At 35.6% G+C, this 18,550-nt stretch overlaps 1 protein-coding gene across 11 annotated transcripts in view; it reads right to left on the reverse strand.

Annotated features, from left to right (window-relative positions):
• Positions 1–18,550, reverse strand: part of LOC129806615 (sodium bicarbonate cotransporter 3) — a 53,229-nt gene that overhangs the window by 8,919 nt on the left and 25,760 nt on the right. For 4 of the 11 annotated variants that reach the window (XM_055855331.1, XM_055855325.1, XM_055855326.1 and 1 more), the window contains 7 exons: positions 16,863–17,000; positions 11,064–11,552; positions 10,864–10,992; positions 10,573–10,665; positions 3,104–3,338; positions 1,928–3,041; positions 1,513–1,865 (listed from right to left, as the gene is read on the reverse strand). In XM_055855331.1, the coding sequence (XP_055711306.1) occupies positions 1,513–1,865; positions 1,928–3,041; positions 3,104–3,338; positions 10,573–10,665; positions 10,864–10,992; positions 11,064–11,552; positions 16,863–17,000 (2,551 nt within the window). Of the gene's footprint in view, positions 1–1,512; positions 1,866–1,927; positions 3,042–3,103; positions 3,339–3,598; positions 3,713–10,572; positions 10,666–10,863; positions 10,993–11,063; positions 11,553–16,862; positions 17,001–18,550 lie in introns of all 11 variants that reach the window. The other 7 variants (XM_055855328.1, XM_055855335.1, XM_055855334.1 and 4 more) reach the window with 4 other exon arrangements.

Genomic DNA, 18,550 nt, shown 5'->3' on the forward strand with positions numbered 1-18,550 from the left:
CCAGGGTTAGAGAGAAAAGATTAAGCAACAAACTTAAATGGGAAGTCATAAACTTGAAGCTAACGAACAAGGAATCTGGTCCTTCTAGAAAGGCTTGGGTAAGGGGCTACCAGCGCCTTCCCGTAAAAAGTAATATTGTTACGAACAGAAGCACCATGACTCGGATAGGAAGTTATTCACGTCAACGACCCAGGCACTATGCTAAGGAGGTCCTTGAATGATTGGGTGTGAATTGCGGAGGATGGCAGAGGTGATGCAAGCGGCTTTGTCTCTCAATGGGACGTAGCGCCATCTAAGTAAGTAAAATCTGGAACAAAATTGCATCAACAAATGGGAACTTGGTCTGAAATAGAATTTGTCGAATGCTTGTTTCAAGCTATGTAAGCCATTGTGAGGAGGTGTCGATTTCGAGGCAGACCTAAGATAAGGTGGCTGAATCAAATTCAGAATCCTGCCTTGGAGCGCCTTGGTATTGAACCCGAACATTTTCCTGAAGTAGCGGATGATCGACAAGCGTGGGCTGCTAAATTGGATGTCATGGTCCAGCGATCCCAATAAGGATAAGCAGTTGAAAATGATGATGATGATGCTTGTTTTAGCAGATTCAGCAGTACTCAAGGAAGATGGGCCTACTTCACAAATAAGGAATAGCCGAATTCCCAAAATACAATTGCGTAACAGCATCCTAAACGATGAAACACAACGTAAATGACGGTCCCCCAATACTTGGTAGTGCCTGGATCACTCAACCTTAGCAGTCTTTATTTATTTCAGAAACTTAGATTTTCAATTAAGACAACTCGGGAAAAGAGATAGATTACTAAAGTTCCAACCTAGACTAACTCACAGGGAGATGTGGTTGTGGAAACTCAGGCTACTTGACACTCTCTGCTGGATGATAGTTCCTCTCAACTGTCCTGCAACTAAGGTTGTACAATGCGTAGGAATCAAGGAGGGTACCTCCATACTTTTTTAGAAATGGTTGTAAGAACGATATTGGTGCTCTTGGATAATCTTTTGGATTGACTAATCCTCAACCGATAAGCGTTATTAACTGATGAGAACGACTGTACCGTCATTTCGCTTGATCATAAGGAAGGAGCGGTCAACCATAGAATCATTCCTGGTTTACTGGCAGACCGTTTTTGAGGATGATCTTCCAATTCGACCGACGCGTTTTAAGAAGAACTACTGAAAAATGACACAATTATTATAGGTTTGAATATGATCGATCTGATAAAGCGTTATTAGCCGACAATAACAACTGATCTGTCATATCGCTTGATTGAAAGAAGCGGTCAACCGGAGTATCACATACGGTTTACTTCTGGAGACCGTTTTTGAGGATGATCTTCTAGTTCTCCTGATACATTTTAAAAGAACTACAAGCTTCCACGAGCTTTTTTGAAAACGTCAACTCTCGGAGGACAAAGTCATGTGCATCTATGATACGTAAGGGACATATCCGCAAATTACAGGACGTATCCTTAGTTGCTAGTACTAGTAACTTACCAAGGTAGTCCCATCATGGAGCATACTTGGATGAGGATGGCGAGAACGAATAGGTCGAGATGGTAGCCACAACCTTTCTTCAATTTATGCTCCTTCCTATTTACAATCACAGCCGTTATTTGTTGATCCATGAATATCAAGATGGTGCCAAGCAGAGCTGGCAATATGGCAACCACCGATGACCACATGGGATTCCCATTGAAGGGAGTAATAAACCATCCACGAGTATCTAAAGTTGGTTTCAGTTCCGTCGGCACTTCGAGTTTTGGCGTGGGGATTCCGAAGAGTAGATCCGTTAGGGTCATCGAGAAAATTGCAATGAGCACCGCAAAATCACTTATCACTTGACGAATCTGCAAGATAATCAGGTTAAAGGACACTATACTAGGATTACTGAGATCTATGATCCTTGTACCTTTGACGGGAAGAAGAGAGCATTCTTGAAATCCTTGAGAATAATTGACAAGAGGAATGTTCCCATGAAGAGGATGAAAGACATGGGAAAGACATTGGCATTTGTATGATCTGGCTTGGAGCAGTCAGTTCCAACTAGGGTTCCATTCATATTTTGGCAGACCTTCTTGCTAAATTTCGTCCAATTCAGCATATGAGCATCCGAACCTAGTGGCGGTGTACAGATGCAATCGTACACTTCAGGTGGATGCATTGGAAACTTCTTGCCAATAGACAGAACATTTTCTATAGCTTTGAAGATGAAGATGAATGCTATGAGGCAGGCAAAGTTCTCTTCTGTGAATCGGGTGATGTAGCAGACAAATGCACTAGCATCGACAGCCACTAGGATTATAAGAATAAGCGTAATCCATGTGCCTATCCATAGACGAAAAGCTAGGTAATCCCAGTGAACGGTTTTGCAGAATTCATACACGATCGTTTCAAAGACGAGAACCGGTCCGGTCGAGCCTAGAATTGTCAGAGGTTGACCTGAAAAGAATCCATATCCGATTCCACATACAAATCCAGCTACTAGGGATTCCATGGCAGCCATATTCTTTCCTGTAGCTTCGCCTAGGAGTCCTCCAAAGGTTATGATTGGAGATAAGCAAGCAAAGTAGAGGAAGATCCATGTTGAGATACACTTTAGAGCTAGAGCATCTTTGAAGTCTGACACGTAGAATGGAGCTTTGCGCTTGAGGTCGTTCATGAGACCTCCGAATAGTCTACCAGTGCGGGAGAGTCCGGATTCCTCCCTGAGTCTAGCTTCCTCTTCTTGTTCATCGTGCTCCTCTTTTTCTTTCGGAGGCTTCTCCGCTGGTGGACGTTTTCGCGTGTCTTGAGATGGAATAGCCGCTGGCGGCTCAATACGGATTGTAGGATCCCACTCACCAGGTGGTAGGACAGTTACAGCGTCGAGGAATTCATCGACGCCGGCTAGTAGATGATCACGCTTCCTGGCGCGATATGCTACTTCATGGAATACTTCGTCGGACATCAGGGTGGCCATAGCTCGGCCAATTTCATGGAATTTCTCTTGACTGCCTGGAGGACCGAGCAGGATGAACATAAACCTGGAAAGTTGATCCGTTAACATAGCTTGCGGGAAGCAATGTATACAACAAGAATTTACTACCTTGTTGGTACGGGAACTTCTGTTAGATCACCCATAATGGTGGCCTGACTCAGTCGAATGAATGCTGATAGAGTCTTGTCTAGAAATTCAACTTCTCCAACAAGAATGTTACTAGCTTCAGATCCAGGTGGAATTTTCCTCATAAACTGAGTGTTGGCTTTGTGATCAGAATGATCTCCTCCGTTTCCATTGTGCTGCATGGAAACATTGCTGGGGCTCTTAACCATTTCATCCCCTATTTGTATGAAAATTAAAGTTAATTTTTGAATATCACGAGAAAGCCTGAAGCGAAGCTTAGTGCATTGAGGCATTCTAAGAAGCATGCAGATTTTAAAAGACAGCTTTATAAGTAATTTCCTAAATGGGAAGTTAGTGTAACATGCTTTTAGTTTGAAGGAAGGGGAGCATGCAGAAGCAAGTATAATGGCCAATTTGGTTAGATGTCTCTGTCTATGAGTTACATATTTTTTTTGGTGTAAATGGTTAAAGAGTTACCAGGTGAGAGGGATAAGCCATTTTTTCCAGGCACCATGAGAAATTTCCCACTATCTGATCCTTTAAGTGATGCCGATGAAGGAGCATTACTACCACCATTCTGTTGTTCATCAACTGCAAAGTTACATCCAATGTATTGTGCAGTGTCAATTTTATGGAGAAGGAAAGAATATTTCATGGGATGTTTTAGTGAACAACGATGAGCTTTTTCTCCCATTATGAATATACATTAAAATATAGTTGTTTACAATGTTTGAAATTTAATGCAATATGTAGCAGAGTTGCGCACATAAAATTTGTTGTCTGTCGGAGATATTTTGTGGAAAGTTTTTCAGCACACCATCAGAATGTCTTGTTGAACATGCTTTGGATAGATGGGCAAAAAGTTGCTTATATATACGTCACTTATTATTTGCTATTTTAAAATTTTGGCATAGACATTTTGATGATCACAAAAAAGTTAACTATTTTTCTTGAGAGAATTAACTTTTTGATTATTTGTTTTTTTTTTTTATTTTTAAAATAGGCATTTAGGGTAAGTGTGCCAAATTCCGGCCAGCTTGCAATTTCGGCCAGCTTGCAATTCCGGCCATCTTTTTTATTCCTCGAATTTCCATGAAGTTTTAATTTTTATATACTCTAGAGATTACACAATGTAAAAGAAAAACAGAAAATGTAATTTCGACAAACAAGATGACGTGAAACAGACATTGGAAGAAATCCCGAAGGGCAAGGAACTATGAGAATAAAGGTGGCCGAAATAGGGGACCAAAGTCATGTTTACATTTTTATTCATTTTAAAATGTACTAAGAATGATTTTAGAGAAAATAAAGACGATAAATTGTTAACAAGTTTCCAAGCAACACTCCTTAAGAAAAAGGAATAAAAAATCAATTTGTATTAAAAATATTACATTTCAAAATTCAGACTTTGGCGCTTGCATGCAACTATGCCGAAATTTGGCACACTTACCCTATTTTCTAAAGTTTTTTCTAAATAAAGTTAGTTCAATATAGGAATTCATATTTAGAAGAATGTTAAATGGCATTTAATAAATGCGTTAGGAACCCTACGAACTTTCATATCAGAAATGTATTATCGCATATTAAGTGGGGTACCTTTGAATTAGGGAACCTTCAGAATTGGGCTTTTTCTTCTATTTTTATCAAGTATGAAGACTAAATACATTATGATAGGGCGCTGTTACTTTTAAAAATAAGAAGACAAAGCCTTATATTAAAGATACCCCAGTCCAAAGGTGCTTCACTTCCCCCTAGAGTTAAAAACAACAATTAAAATTGAACTGTACAAGTGAATTAATTTGGAATGTAGAAAATTTTACGTTAAAATCGGTTGTTAGATTTTATTTTCTTATTATATTTGGTATATAATGTCAAAAATTTAGGAAATATTTCGAAAAGTAGACAAGTAGAGGCTAATATTTTTTCAAGTTAATTTTTATAATTTGAGAGAACTTTAGAAGAACAAGAATTAAAAAAAACTTTCGTGCTTTCTTCTAATTGAACGTAGAAAATTGTTTTCTTTAATTTTATAATTTGAATAATTACTATTTCCTTTTAATTTTGTCTTTTTTTGCTCTTTTTTATTTATTTTTAGTATTAATAATAAGGAGTGCTATTGAGAATAAATATTTTGAAGGCACAAAAGGAATATAGACGATTAAAGAAAGAGTTAGCGTCCACCGCCATCTTAGCATTGGAGCATTGGTAGCCAAACTCCGGTGAAATTGAATTATGTTTTCCTCTTAAAATAAAAAAAAAATCACACACCTAAAGGACTAACAATTAAAATTCCATAAAATAATTAAGAAAATTACTCATTTGATTGATATTTTATTGTAGATTCGTCGCATATCATTTCTAAATTTGTTATTGCTATTACATTAGTTTATTTCTATTGTAAATTAAAGTAGGGGAGATCGGGGTACTTTTAGCCAGCAAATGAAGCTTTTTATTCGTGCATGATTTGACAAAAAAATGATAGGGCTAGTCTAATGTTTTTATGTTTTATGTTTTAGGAAACAGTGTTGTTCAAAGCTCTAAAATTCTTGACTTTTTCTACAGAGGATAATGACAAAAGTATGACACATCTTCACGTGCCCCGGCCTGGAGGGGAATGCCCTAGACACACTTACGAGCCGAGAGACGACTTAGTGGAAAATAATGGAAATGTATTTTGACCTTTATTTCAAATATAATTACACTAAGCCGTCTCTTGACTAATTCTCAGGTCTGTCAAGGTCCGAATTCTGTAGCGCTCTGGCAATGACATATGACAAATTGGGTTTGAATCTCAGGAGAGCTTTTCCGAAAATGCGATTCTGTAACCGTGGCATTGCCATTTCAGCTCACGTGACATTGTCAGAGGTCACACATTTGAGACTTCTGGCAATTAAAATGACAATGAATGTTGTTAACCAAATCAACCAAGACAGACTGTATTTGTATAATATCACTAAGTAAAGGCATTTCATTAAAAAATCAGTGAATTGCACAAAAAAAGCTTGATTGTCATTGTCAGGTTTCGAACTCACGCATGACAATGTCACGAAAATTACAGAATTCCCCTACTGGGTAGATATAGCCACTTTCGGGGTAATAATTGGCATCTGTTTTTCAGGAAAAATTTTAAACTGGAGGTACCAAATATTGTTTCACATGATACATTGAAGCTCACTGATGCTAAATATGTCATTTAAACCTAAAGAAAAAGGCTTTAGCCGATTTTTTATGACATTCTTGTAATTGCGGCAAAATTGATGCAAACATCTTCAAAAAAAATCTATTTCACAAATTGCTTTTATAACGCTATTAATCAATTTCATAAATTTCACGAAGGTTTCGACTGTTTTCATAAGGAACACTAAAAGTTCAGCAAAATGTTGCTGACGTTTAGCTAAATTGACGTAAAAATCTAGTATAATTTTTAGTTTTTATTTAATTAGCATTAGTTAACCGCAATATTTGAATTAGAAAATAATCTTTCTAGATTTAGCAAAGCTTTTATAAACGGCAAAATTGGAATCCAAAAAGTTTTTTTTGCATTTTCTTTCTACAAATATCTATTAATCCTATTAACCCTTTAAGAACGATTTGAACATCGCTGTTGCAAAAACATTTTTTTTCCTGCGGCCTTCTAAAATCATGTTTTGCTCTAAGAAGTCAGAAAAAGTGACTTTCTTGACCTCCAATTTTAATAATCTGGTGCTTAAAAGGTTAAGGAAAGGACAACGCAGTGGCTAACAAAATTAAATAAGCCTGCGAAGGGTGAAAGTATGAAGAGTTTTAAGGAAGATAGATACCATCGAGAGTATCAAAGTGAAGAAAGTTTTGACGGGAAGATAAAAAGAAAGTTGTTGCTTAAATTGAATGAATGTCCTACCCCCTTCTATCCCGATTATTTATCCCATTTTAATCCATCACAATGGCCAAGTAATCACGATGCTTTTATTAGCACAAACATTTTGGGTAATTATCAAATTGTATGATATTTTACGTCGAGTTGCCTTTCGGGAATTATATATATATTCCTTTGATATAAATTCTCCATCTAAGCGGATTGAACATGTTCAGCAGATAAAAACAATTGTGGTTAATCAAAGCTTTGCCATTTTAAAAGTTTTATAATGCGAACTTTGTGATTAAATTCTTGTAGAAACTTTTCAAAGAAACTTTGCAATTCTATTATTTTATTGTTTGAAATGTTTGTATGAAATATAGCTCTTTAGAACTTTGGCTATTCGGGATTTTGGGTTTTGAGATTTTGATTTCCGAAATTTAGCTTTCGAGATTTCGACCGGGACTCTTTTACTTTTAGTAGTCACAGAAACGAAACCAAGAGCGCTACAAGTAGATTATAGGAATTCTTCTATAATGCCTTACTTAGAGTATTGTACAAGACAATATTGAGAAGACAAAGCATCTTGTGAAGCTACAAGTGGTTTATTTAGCATAATTGGAGCAAATTGGTTTTATAAAGGCTTAGAAATCTTTTATAATATATACAGTGGCGGCCAAAATAATAGAATCAGCTCCGTAAAGACCACTATTTTACCTTCAACATTTTTGATTATTCCAATTCGTTGAATCAATTTTGATATAGAAATAATTACCTCACGTCAAATAATTACGATTCTAATAATTTGAATATTTCTACTTCAGAATTAGGGGAAGTGTGCCAAATTTCGGCCAGCTTCTAATTTCGGCCACTTTGAGTATAATTTCTGCCATGGAAATAAATTAATTAAAATTATGTATGTATAATCTTCGAACAGTAAATGAATTAATTTTAGTTTTAAATATTTATTCATTTTGAGATGTATTAACACAAAGACTGTCAAATTTTAGGTATAATTTGAATTTAAATTGCGTTGTAAAAACTGAGAGTGGAAAGAGTCTTACAAAAAATGTAAAACAGTGAAATGTAAAACATATTGCAAAATCCGTAACATACAACCAGAGAAAGGACATTTTTACCGTTTAGTCTTGGAGATTGGAATCAACGCTAAGACGGCGGTGGACGCATGGGGGTGGGAATGATCAAGAATGAGATGAAATAAATTCAAATTCAAATGTGACAGATCGATTGTGTTTCTAGCAGTCGTCTGATTTGTGGTAAAGTGCAAAAAGTTTTCCTTCGGAGTTTTTCATGAAAATTGATTAGTTTTCATTAAAGTTTGTTTGTGTTTATGTTAATAGTGAATCAATCTTTAAATTTCGGGTGAAATTTCCCAGCTGGATACTGTATTTCGCGTAAAAAATTATATAATTTGTGAGCGTCTCTCCGGTGAGGTAGTGTTGTCTATTCTGGCAACATCCTTTGCTTTCCTAAATTTCATATTCATTCATTCATTCATTTTCAACCGCTTATCCCTATTGGGGTCGTGGGCCCATGACATCTAAATTAGCAGCCTACGCTTGTCGATCCTCCGCTACTTCAGGAAGATGTTCGGGTTCGATCCCAAAGCGTTCCAAGGCAAGATTCTGAATTTGATTCAGCCACCTCGTCCTAGGTCTGCCTCGAGGTCGACGCCTTCTCACAATGGCTTGCATAGCTTTTCTGGGGAATCTTTTTAAATTTCTTATTCATTTTATTTTTTTTTTTCAATTTCTGAGTTCTACAATGTCCAGAGAAAAAAAACCATTGCTTATATGAAAAAGATGATGTGGAAAAGGCCTTGGAAGAGTTCAGGAAGGGCAAATTGCTACGGGAATCTGCGCGTAAATTTGAGATACTACTCTTCAGGTCTTCAGGACAAATTACACGGAAGATCTCAAGACTTGTGGGTCATATAAACGTATTAAACTAAATAATAAACTCGCTCCGCTTGACGTTTTGAAATTTTCTATCCGTTGCGTTATACAAGGTGGTTAGAAAAAAGGTGGCCGGTATTTCACTCAAAGTGGCCGGAATACTACCCAAAGCAATGTCCATATATTTATTAATTTTTCAATATTTTAGGAAGTGATTTAAAGAAAACAAAGATGATAAACTAGTCTTCAAGGTTCCATACAACCCTCCCGAAAAGGAAGTAACAAAAAATATCAATAAGAATTAAAAAATATTGCATTTCAAACTTAGGACTTCGGTGCTTATCTGCAACTATGCCGAAATTTGGCACACTTACCCTATATCAAGAAATTGGAAAAAAATACAACAGTTAAAAAATATAAGCTTTGCAAAGTGATTTTATTATTTTCGCTGCCACTGTATAGGTAGAATCTGTTTCGTAGAAATTGTAGAAATGGCCAAAGAAAAATTTAAAATCCAATACTTTCTAAAAATAAAGAGGCTTTAAATTTTTAACACGAAGCTTATGGACCGTTTTTGGTAATTTTTCAGTCAAACGACAAACCGTGGTAGGGTAGGATACTTAACAAATTTGTCTTGGAAAAGAGCAAAAAATTAAAATTTTAATACTGAAAAATATATTGTATGCATATTTTAAGAAATTCATAAAGTTTGGTAATGATATTGTACTGTTTAAATATGTGTTGATTTTAAACCGGTCAATTCGACCGGGTCTTGGTAGGTTTAGTGTTAAAATAAATAGTCTTTATGAAGTTTCTTAAACGTGCAAAGTTTTATGTGGTTCCAGAAACGACTATGGAAAAAAATATTGAGCCTAATTTTTGGAATATTTATTGAATAATAATTTTGCTGATGGTTAAACTTAAACCACAATCACAATATTGTATGCCTATTTTTGTATTTGTCATGTTTTTTTTTGTATCAGATTGATACGTTTGGGTGTAATTCCTTATCATCCTTCAAAGGTTTTCTGCATACATATTGGAAAAGCTCATCGTTGTTAACATGATATGATGAATCCCATGTCATTGTGCTTCTGAGACATTCGATATACCTATAACCAAAACTATGTATGCTTTTTACAGCATATTTTAAATGACTTGTGTATTTTTTCTGATGATTCTGTACACATGCCAATGAAGAAGGTAGAAGAGGGATATAAAAATTGTCAGGAAACGTATATAAAATAATTTAGGCGGAAAATATGATAAGATGATTTTAAGACAAAAAAACACAAATGAGAAGATATAAAAGCCACCAAAAATGACACCTGAAAGTGGAAGATTGGGTGAAATTACTAGAGGAGAGTGACTAAACAGATGTACAAAGGGTACTTTTATAGCAATTAACACCTTCTATAAAAAAAAGACTAAGGACATTTAGTGGTTTGTTGCATGATGGACTCATGCTGAGATTACTCATTGTTATACTTCCGTTGTGGAAGTCATTGGATGAGCAATCTTGGCATGAGTTGGGATGAAAAATGAAGGGATGTTGGACAACATTTAGAATTATTTTAAAAGATGTGTTTTTTTGTAAGAAAAAAAAGTGAACATATTTGGAAGCTTTAAAAGAAGTTAATAAATATATATAGGAAAATAAATAGGAGTCACAACATCTTTGAAAGAATGAGGAGAGTAACCTCGGGGGCAATGGGATGCCCCAATGGGATTTCCAGCATGAAACCAGGTGATTACTCCTGCACCTGGCTGTGGGTGTGTTGGCGATATGTCACCTACAAACACGGATTTATCTTTACTCATCATCACTAAATTTTATAGTTAAAAAAAATATTCTTAAGGGGGTGCTAAGAAGGGTTCTACTTGGGCATTCCAAAGAGACATCTCTAAGTAAGAGGAGAACTATAAAAAGGGGGGGGCAGTAGGTTGGTAGAAGTACTCTGTTTGAGGAAAACCCCTGGGGACAGTTGTACCTGTTGGAATGGACAGGTATCCCGATGATGTCTTGGGATTCAATTCGGAATCACTCTTAGCACGGTATTCACGTGGTGATGGAACACTCAGGAGTACGGATGAGTGTTCGGAATGTGATGCTTGAAGGTCTGAACAATTTCGCGAATTAAGAAAAAAAATCTCAAGAGGATTTGATATCAAATAAGGATTAAGAACTTACTTTTCGATGTGGAATGATTGCGTCCGATTTCTGTGAGGGATCGAATAATTGGTAGGCGACTCATGTTGTCCTTCCGCTTTGGGTCACGTTCATGTTGATGCCGATGCCGACGAAGTAGAGCATCACGTACCTTCTCTCTGGATTCCTGGGATAGAGATCCTGCATTGACCATGTTGTCACATACAAGATCAGCCACCTGTTCCAAATTCGAAGCTTCCATGTCCAGCATTACGGTGCCATTGAGCAGGAGACTCCGTAGTTCAAAGAGGGAATGGAGGGATAGGGTAGCTACATGGGGTTTAGACCACCGATTACCACCCTGTTCTACATCCTCCTCGAATTTAACCCATCGAGCTGTCTCCTTCCACTCAATCTCATCGCCCTCGCGCACCAGCTCCTCCATCTCCGAGAAGAGTGGATGGGACTCATGGGTGCCATCGTCAATGTCCTCCCCAAGGATGAATTGCACTCTCTGCGATGGAGGAGTGACTGCAAATAGCATGAAATAGAGAATTACTGTCGTACATTGAAATTCTCAGAAAACCAATCACACATTCCCTCCCCATACCCCAACTTCCTTGACGTCTGCTCCGGATACTTTATTCATGTCTCAGGAATTGCTTGACGTGCCTCTATTCGCATTGATAAAGTCACGTTTACTATCAAAACTAAGCGATTAGTGTTGATAAGGCATCTCCAAAAGGTCATACCCGTCATACCAAATTTACATACTTGCCCCCTTTAACTAAAAATCAGCTTTTGGAATGTTCAACTCATTTCAACGACATTCCTTGCCCAGAGACTTTGTTTCCATGTCAGATTTCGCGGTTAAAGAACTTCCAATTTTGCATGAAATCATGACGAAACATTTTATGATCTTTACGAGTATATAATAAAAAATTTGCATGAGTTTAAATTGGGCATTTCTGTATATTCATAATTATTTTTTTATATTAGCATTTACAATTTACACCATTTATCTACTCATCATGCCTATAAATTATACAGGCTTTATTAGGTGCTTAAGTAATAAAGGTGCAAATAAAATATTTAAACTGAGTATTATGATAATTTTCAATTTGTCTTCTTGAAATCTTGCAGACGAAACAACAATTGGGAAGGTGAATTGTGTCATCAGTATTTTGAAAAAAAATTATTAAAATAAACTAGGTTTTTTAATGGGCTACGCACACACGGGTTTTTTATGCAAACATTGGTTTGCAAATTCATTTATCTATTTGTTTGAAAATGGTACTATTCTAATGAAAAATGAAAAGAGGGAATATTTCTCTTGAACATTTTTTAGTACATGTCTGTTCCCAAGTGCTTTTAAAGAACATACCTTTCTGCCTTGGTTCCTGTCACGACAGTTTGGCGACAGAAATCTAAACAAAGAAATGTCGATAATGCAGTAACACTTGAGAACAGTAGAGTGCTAAAAACATATGTTCATTTTTCATTGTAATAGTACCATAAATCTTTCTCCTGAAGATTCATTTTTAGTACTTTTCTTTTTCTAAGTGCTTCTGCATAATCGACTTTTTCTTATGTTGGTTCCTGTCACGACTGTCACGACGAGAACTGGGGAAAACAGTCAAAATGTGAACTAACACAAAGGAAAGTCGATAATGCTGAACCACTTGAGAACAGTCTTGTGCTAAAAAAAATTATCAGGAGAATGATTTATGGTGCTACTCCAATGAAAAGTGACCATGTTTTTTTTTTAGCACATTACTGTTTTTAAGTACTAAAAAAGACCATGTCTGTTCCTATACGCCATTTCATTAATGCTGCTTGTCGACTGTTCACCACTGAGAATTCATGGAAAAACTAATGAAAAGCTTGCGAAACTCCGCTGTTGAGGGTGAAGTTGCCAACTCTCGGCCATCCAACTGCATCACGCTACCAAGCTGAGATGACAGGTTACTCCCAACTGATTGAATGTCAGATGGCATTGTGATCGAGTAAAAGTTTACTCGGAGGGAATATTCGAATTCGAATTTCGGTTGAACTTTTCTTTTTGTGTCGGTTCCTGTCATGACTATTTGGCGATTTTGAAACACGACGAGGACTGGGGAAAATATGAAGTTTTTGTGTAGAGAGAAGAACCTTACATCTTGTCAATCATGATAAAGAAAATGTAGAAAATACTATGAAAGTGAAAACATTAAATTAGTCTTGTCGATTTCCCAATTGAAATCCGAATTCGAATATTCCCACCGAATAAGCTTTCATCCGATCACAATGCCATCTGACATTAATTGAAATAACATGTGGGAACAGTCATGGTCTTTTTAGTACTTGAGAACAGTAATGTGCTAAAAAAATACGCTCATTTTTTCATTGAAATAGCACCATTACCCTTTTCATTTCTCATTGGAATAGCACCATAATTTTTTTTGATAACTATATTTTATACTTTAAACGCTTTTCGATTTTTTAGAGGACTTTTCTTCCTCAATAAATCATGGATAAATAAGGATAAGTTTATCAAGACTATAATTTCATTCTCTTTATAGTGCGAAGTGAAGAAAAGAATACAAGAAGAAAAACCAGCGATAAGCTTAGATCAGCTTACAGAGGTTCGATTCCTTCATTGCAAATTCGGATTGTGGTAATCTTGAACGATAAATAGTAATACAATTTTCTCTTGAATTATTAAGGTGGATGTGAAATTTGAGGACTTTATTCTTCGTAGTTTCCACGCAAATTCACTTAAGAGTCTTCAAGATGTATCAGAAACAGTATAAATTCGAAATTCTGAAATTAGCATTGATAAATTCTTTTACACTTTATAAAAGTCTCAAATTATCTGCTAACACTTAATGTTAAATTAAAAAACAAAAAGAGTGTGTCTGAACAACATGAGGAAATAATTTCGTGGCTTGCGAAAATCCACGAAAATTTCGAGATCCCTAAAAATCGGCTAAAATTTCGTAGCCCGAGAAAATCCGTTAAAAAATCGTGGTTTGCAAACAAATTCGTGGTTAATGTCGTGAACAGCGAAAATCTGCGAAAAATTTCGCTGCTCACGAGTATCTGCGAAAAAAATCGTGGCTATCATTTTAAATCTTTAAATTAAAATATTTCGAGAAATCATGGAGCAATCAACAATTTATTTTTGTGAATTGGTTTACTCAAGCAGTGCTACAACATACATTAACATTAAATGTTAGAAAGGGTCAAAATTATATAAGCAGATTTCGAGATAAACCATAAAACCGATTTTAAACTGTTTTTAAACCGTTTTTTTAAACTTATGGAATAGAAATTGTGGTACGCGGATATGATTAAAAATCAAAAAGATTTCTATTCAAATCGGAGATATTGCGTACAACGGACAGCCGGATGGCCGGTAAGATCCGAAAATTTTGGTTTATCACTATCGGCATAAGAAATGTTCTAAACGGGTCCCGGTCAAAATCTCGAAAGCCAAAAGATGATAAAAGATTTTGGCTTTAGGGATTTTGGCCCTTTCGGGATTTTGGCGTTCGGGATTTTGACTTTCGGGATTTCGGCGTTTGGGATTCTGATTTTCCGGATTTTAGCGTTCGTGATTTTGGATTTCCGGATTTTGGCGTTCGGGATTTTGGCTGCCTCCCGTTTTAAACATATTCGCTGTGAAGGATAGGCCGATCTAAGCTTTTGAGAAAATCGGCGTATCACAATGAGACTAAATATAACAAAATCACGCCAAAAAGGTCCTATCGAGTGAAATAAATACTACAATCCACTTCACATAATAACCTTTTAATTCAATTACTGAGTGCTCCGAACCGGATTCAATTGCAATTACTAATATTATATTGGATTTGTCTACAGGTATTGAATTTATAACATTGATAAATGTATAAAGATTAGGAATCCTAAATACTAGATTTATAAATAAGGAAGTAAAAAAATATGTTCATTTTATAATCAAAATATGAGGGAACCTCGGGCAAAATATGACAAATAAATATTTCAAAATTCGATCTTATAAAACATCAACGGAACTTTAAATTTATTATCAGAGATAGCATTTTAAAACCAATTTTAAATGCTTAGAATTTTAAAGGATTCGAGTGAGGAATAAGAAAAAAACGAAAGATATACTGAAATTTTGAAGTTACTTCTCAAAATATTTTCCTTACGGGTGATGCCAATTTGGCTAACTTTATTTTCCAAAATTTTAATATGCATTAAATGCTTCCTAAATAATTTAGATCCAGTAAATACGAGATCGTTATCCGTTTTAGCATTTTCTGAAGGGTCTTCACTTTAGAAATTCTTTTAAAATGGCCATTCAGGGTAAAAAGTGACAGAAGGTACTGAATAAAGAATTTGTATCTACGATATACGTTAGGCTTCTTTTGCATTGAGTGTTTCATATTGCCTCCAGTTCGCCTTTTTACCTTTCATAGAGCAGCGATTAAAAATTTCATTTTAAAACACGGCTTTAGAAAACGATTTTAAAAGAACATTTCCCTTAAGTGAAAAATTGTTTTATAAAAATTTGCAGAAGTCAAATATAAATGCCACAAATTACCTCAAGCCCCTTATGTCCTAGAAAATTTAAAAACTTCTTCAAAATAATTTTAGATAATATTTTGAAAAGCATATATGCGTAATTTTTGTGAAAACCTTTCAAGATCTATAAAAACAAATTTATAAAACAATTTTTTTTAAACATTTCTTTAACTTTTAAGAATATTTTTAAAACATAAAGTATAGCCATGGAACCATCAATAAATTATTCTAATTTAAAAATTATAATTCATTATTAACTTTATCATTATCATTTATTGGGAAAAATAATTTGAATACTTTCCTTCCCTCTTTTCTTTTGTTTACTTTTCTTGTACTTTGTGTTGATAAACCTTTTGGAAAGGTACAAACACTTTGTGTTTTGATTTAAATAATAGATATCAATTATCAAAAATTCATATTGCGATAAGTTTTTACGACTTGTATACCTTTTCTATATTTTTAGTGATAGGCTCAAATAGATAGTTTTTTATTACCTTAAATAAAGTAATTCAATTAGACTAAAATTAGTATTAAATGCATCAATTACTATACTAGTATACTAGTACTTTTCTTAAATACTAAAAGTAGTTTATGAGTTTTTTTTTTAATTTTCTGTAATATTAATAAATACCCTTTTTATATAAATTGATGTTTTCAGTTTTCAAACGGTTACACTATCGAAATCGCACTAAGAAATTCTAATCTTAACAATTTTAAAAAATTTCTATACTGCTAGTATTTTTTTAAAATTAAAAATCAAGTTCAAATGTCAATCTTTACACTTAAACGTTGTGTTTAATTACAAAAAGTACGGTGAGCCACCGGCACAGCTGAATTATTTACGGTTTTACAGTTTTGCTTTATATATTTATTCTAAAGTGCTGCGCAAATAGAACTTTCTGCCAATAGAAAAATAATTTATGACACGAATTACGGAAAATTGTTTTAGGCATTAAGACGCAATTTACAAAATAGTAAAAATGTCATCAATTTATTTGCCAAGTTTTTTCCACAAATTTCGCATGGTTTTTCCCAATTTTACCTCAAAAGTGAATAAATTCATCTAATATTACTTAATTATATTTGGGAACGTATTTATTTAAAGTTTCGTAAATTCATTAAGATTTGACTAATGAGTCATGCCCATTAGAATAATAATGAAAGCTAAAAGTTTTGTAAATTGAGATCCCTTTGGATGCAATTAGTCAGCAAAAGGCGAGGGTGTTTTAGGGTATTTTGAATAGGGTAAACGGAAGAGTTTTGAAACTTTAAGTAAATTGACTCTCTCACCTGGTCTATCTGTGACTCCTTTTTCGCCGGGATCTCGTCTGTGATGGGGCTCCTTGTGGCGTCGATGTGAATGTCGACGTCCTCGACCTCCGCGAGAGGGCAAGTGAACTCCCACGAAGACGGTATGTGCTCGATGACCTAGATTTTGGGATGGAGATTCATGAGAAAAGCAAAATTGATAAGGCACCGATCAAGTTGTCAGTAGGAATTGTTGACACAACATAGGTATTTTTCCCTGAAGGCGTTGGGAGATGGAATTGTTCACTAAACTATTCTTAGACTATTTGTTAAGAATGTGCTGGGAGATTCCATTGGGATACATTTTTTTTTACTGTGAAAGCATCCACAAGGAAGCTCTCACAAGTTTCTTGAGTCAATGGTCTCAGAACGGTGCTAATTTGCATTGTGGAAAATATGAAAGAGTCAACTGTTGAGAAGTTATGATTCATCTTTCAGAAATGTAGTTTTTTTTTGTTATTCAGCCTGAGAATTTGTTTTCGTGTCAATTTGTATTTCGTGCTTTTGCTAATTTTCATTCAGAGTGTATCAATCGATTTTCCGCATGAATGAAATTAAAAGGTTAGTGACAAGTTTGTTTTTGCTTGTGGGAGTTGGGATTCTTTTGTGGGATATCCGGTTTTTGAGAGAAATCGAATAGAGTGGCTGTCATAGAATCGAGTCTCTATGGATTTTCAAGGGGGTGTAAGTTGAGGAGGTAGCTCTGAGGGGTACTATTTGACTAACCTTGGATACGAATTACCGTAAACTGCTACGTAAAATGCTAAGGGATTATCCCGAATGGATATCTGGATCCGGTGGCACTTAAGATCCTGAAAGGGTCCAAATCCCAAAGGGGCCAAAATCATAAAAGCCAATATCCCGAACGGTGAAAATCCCGGAAGAGTTGAAATTACCCTGTGAAGGATATAAGGCCCAAAATGGACGCTAATAAAGGATTATTATTCGGAGGCGGAGGCAACTAAAATCCCGAAATCCAAAATCCCGAATGTTCAAAATCCTGAAAGGGATGAAATTATATGGAGGATAAATGTATAGAAGAATTTCCCAAGACACAGAAAATTTCTCTTTCGCAATTTTGGCCCAATCGGGATTTTGGCTTTCGGGATTTTAGCGTTCGGGATTTTGGTTTTCGGGATTTTGGCTTTCAGGATTTTGGTTTTCGGGATTTTGACTTTCGGGATTTTGGCTTTCGGGATTTTGGCTTTAGGGATTTGGGCTCTCGGGATTTTGGCCCATTTGGGATTTTGGCTTTCGGGATATTGGCTTTCGGGATTTTGGCATTCGGGATTTTGGCTTTCGGGATTTTGGCTTACGGGATTATGGCCCATTTGGGATTTTGGCTTTCGGGATTTTAGCGTTCGGGATTTTGGTTTTCGGGATTTTGGCTTTCGGGATTTTGGCTTTCGGGATTTTGGATTTCGGGATTTTGGATTTCGGGATTTTGGCTTTCGGGATTTTGGCCCATTTGGAATTTTGGTTTTCAGGATTGTGGCTTTCGGGATTTTGGCTTTAGGGATTTTGGCTTTCGGGATTTTGGCCCATTTGGAATTTTGGTCCATTTGGGATTTTGGCTTTCGGGATTTTGGCTCACGGGATTTTGGCCCATTTAGAATTTTGGCCCATTTGGGATTTTGGCTTTAGGGATTTTGGCTTTCGGGATTTTGGCC

Source organism: Phlebotomus papatasi, chromosome 3, assembly GCF_024763615.1.
Source record: "Phlebotomus papatasi isolate M1 chromosome 3, Ppap_2.1, whole genome shotgun sequence".
Lineage (NCBI taxonomy): Eukaryota > Metazoa > Arthropoda > Insecta > Diptera > Psychodidae > Phlebotomus > Phlebotomus papatasi.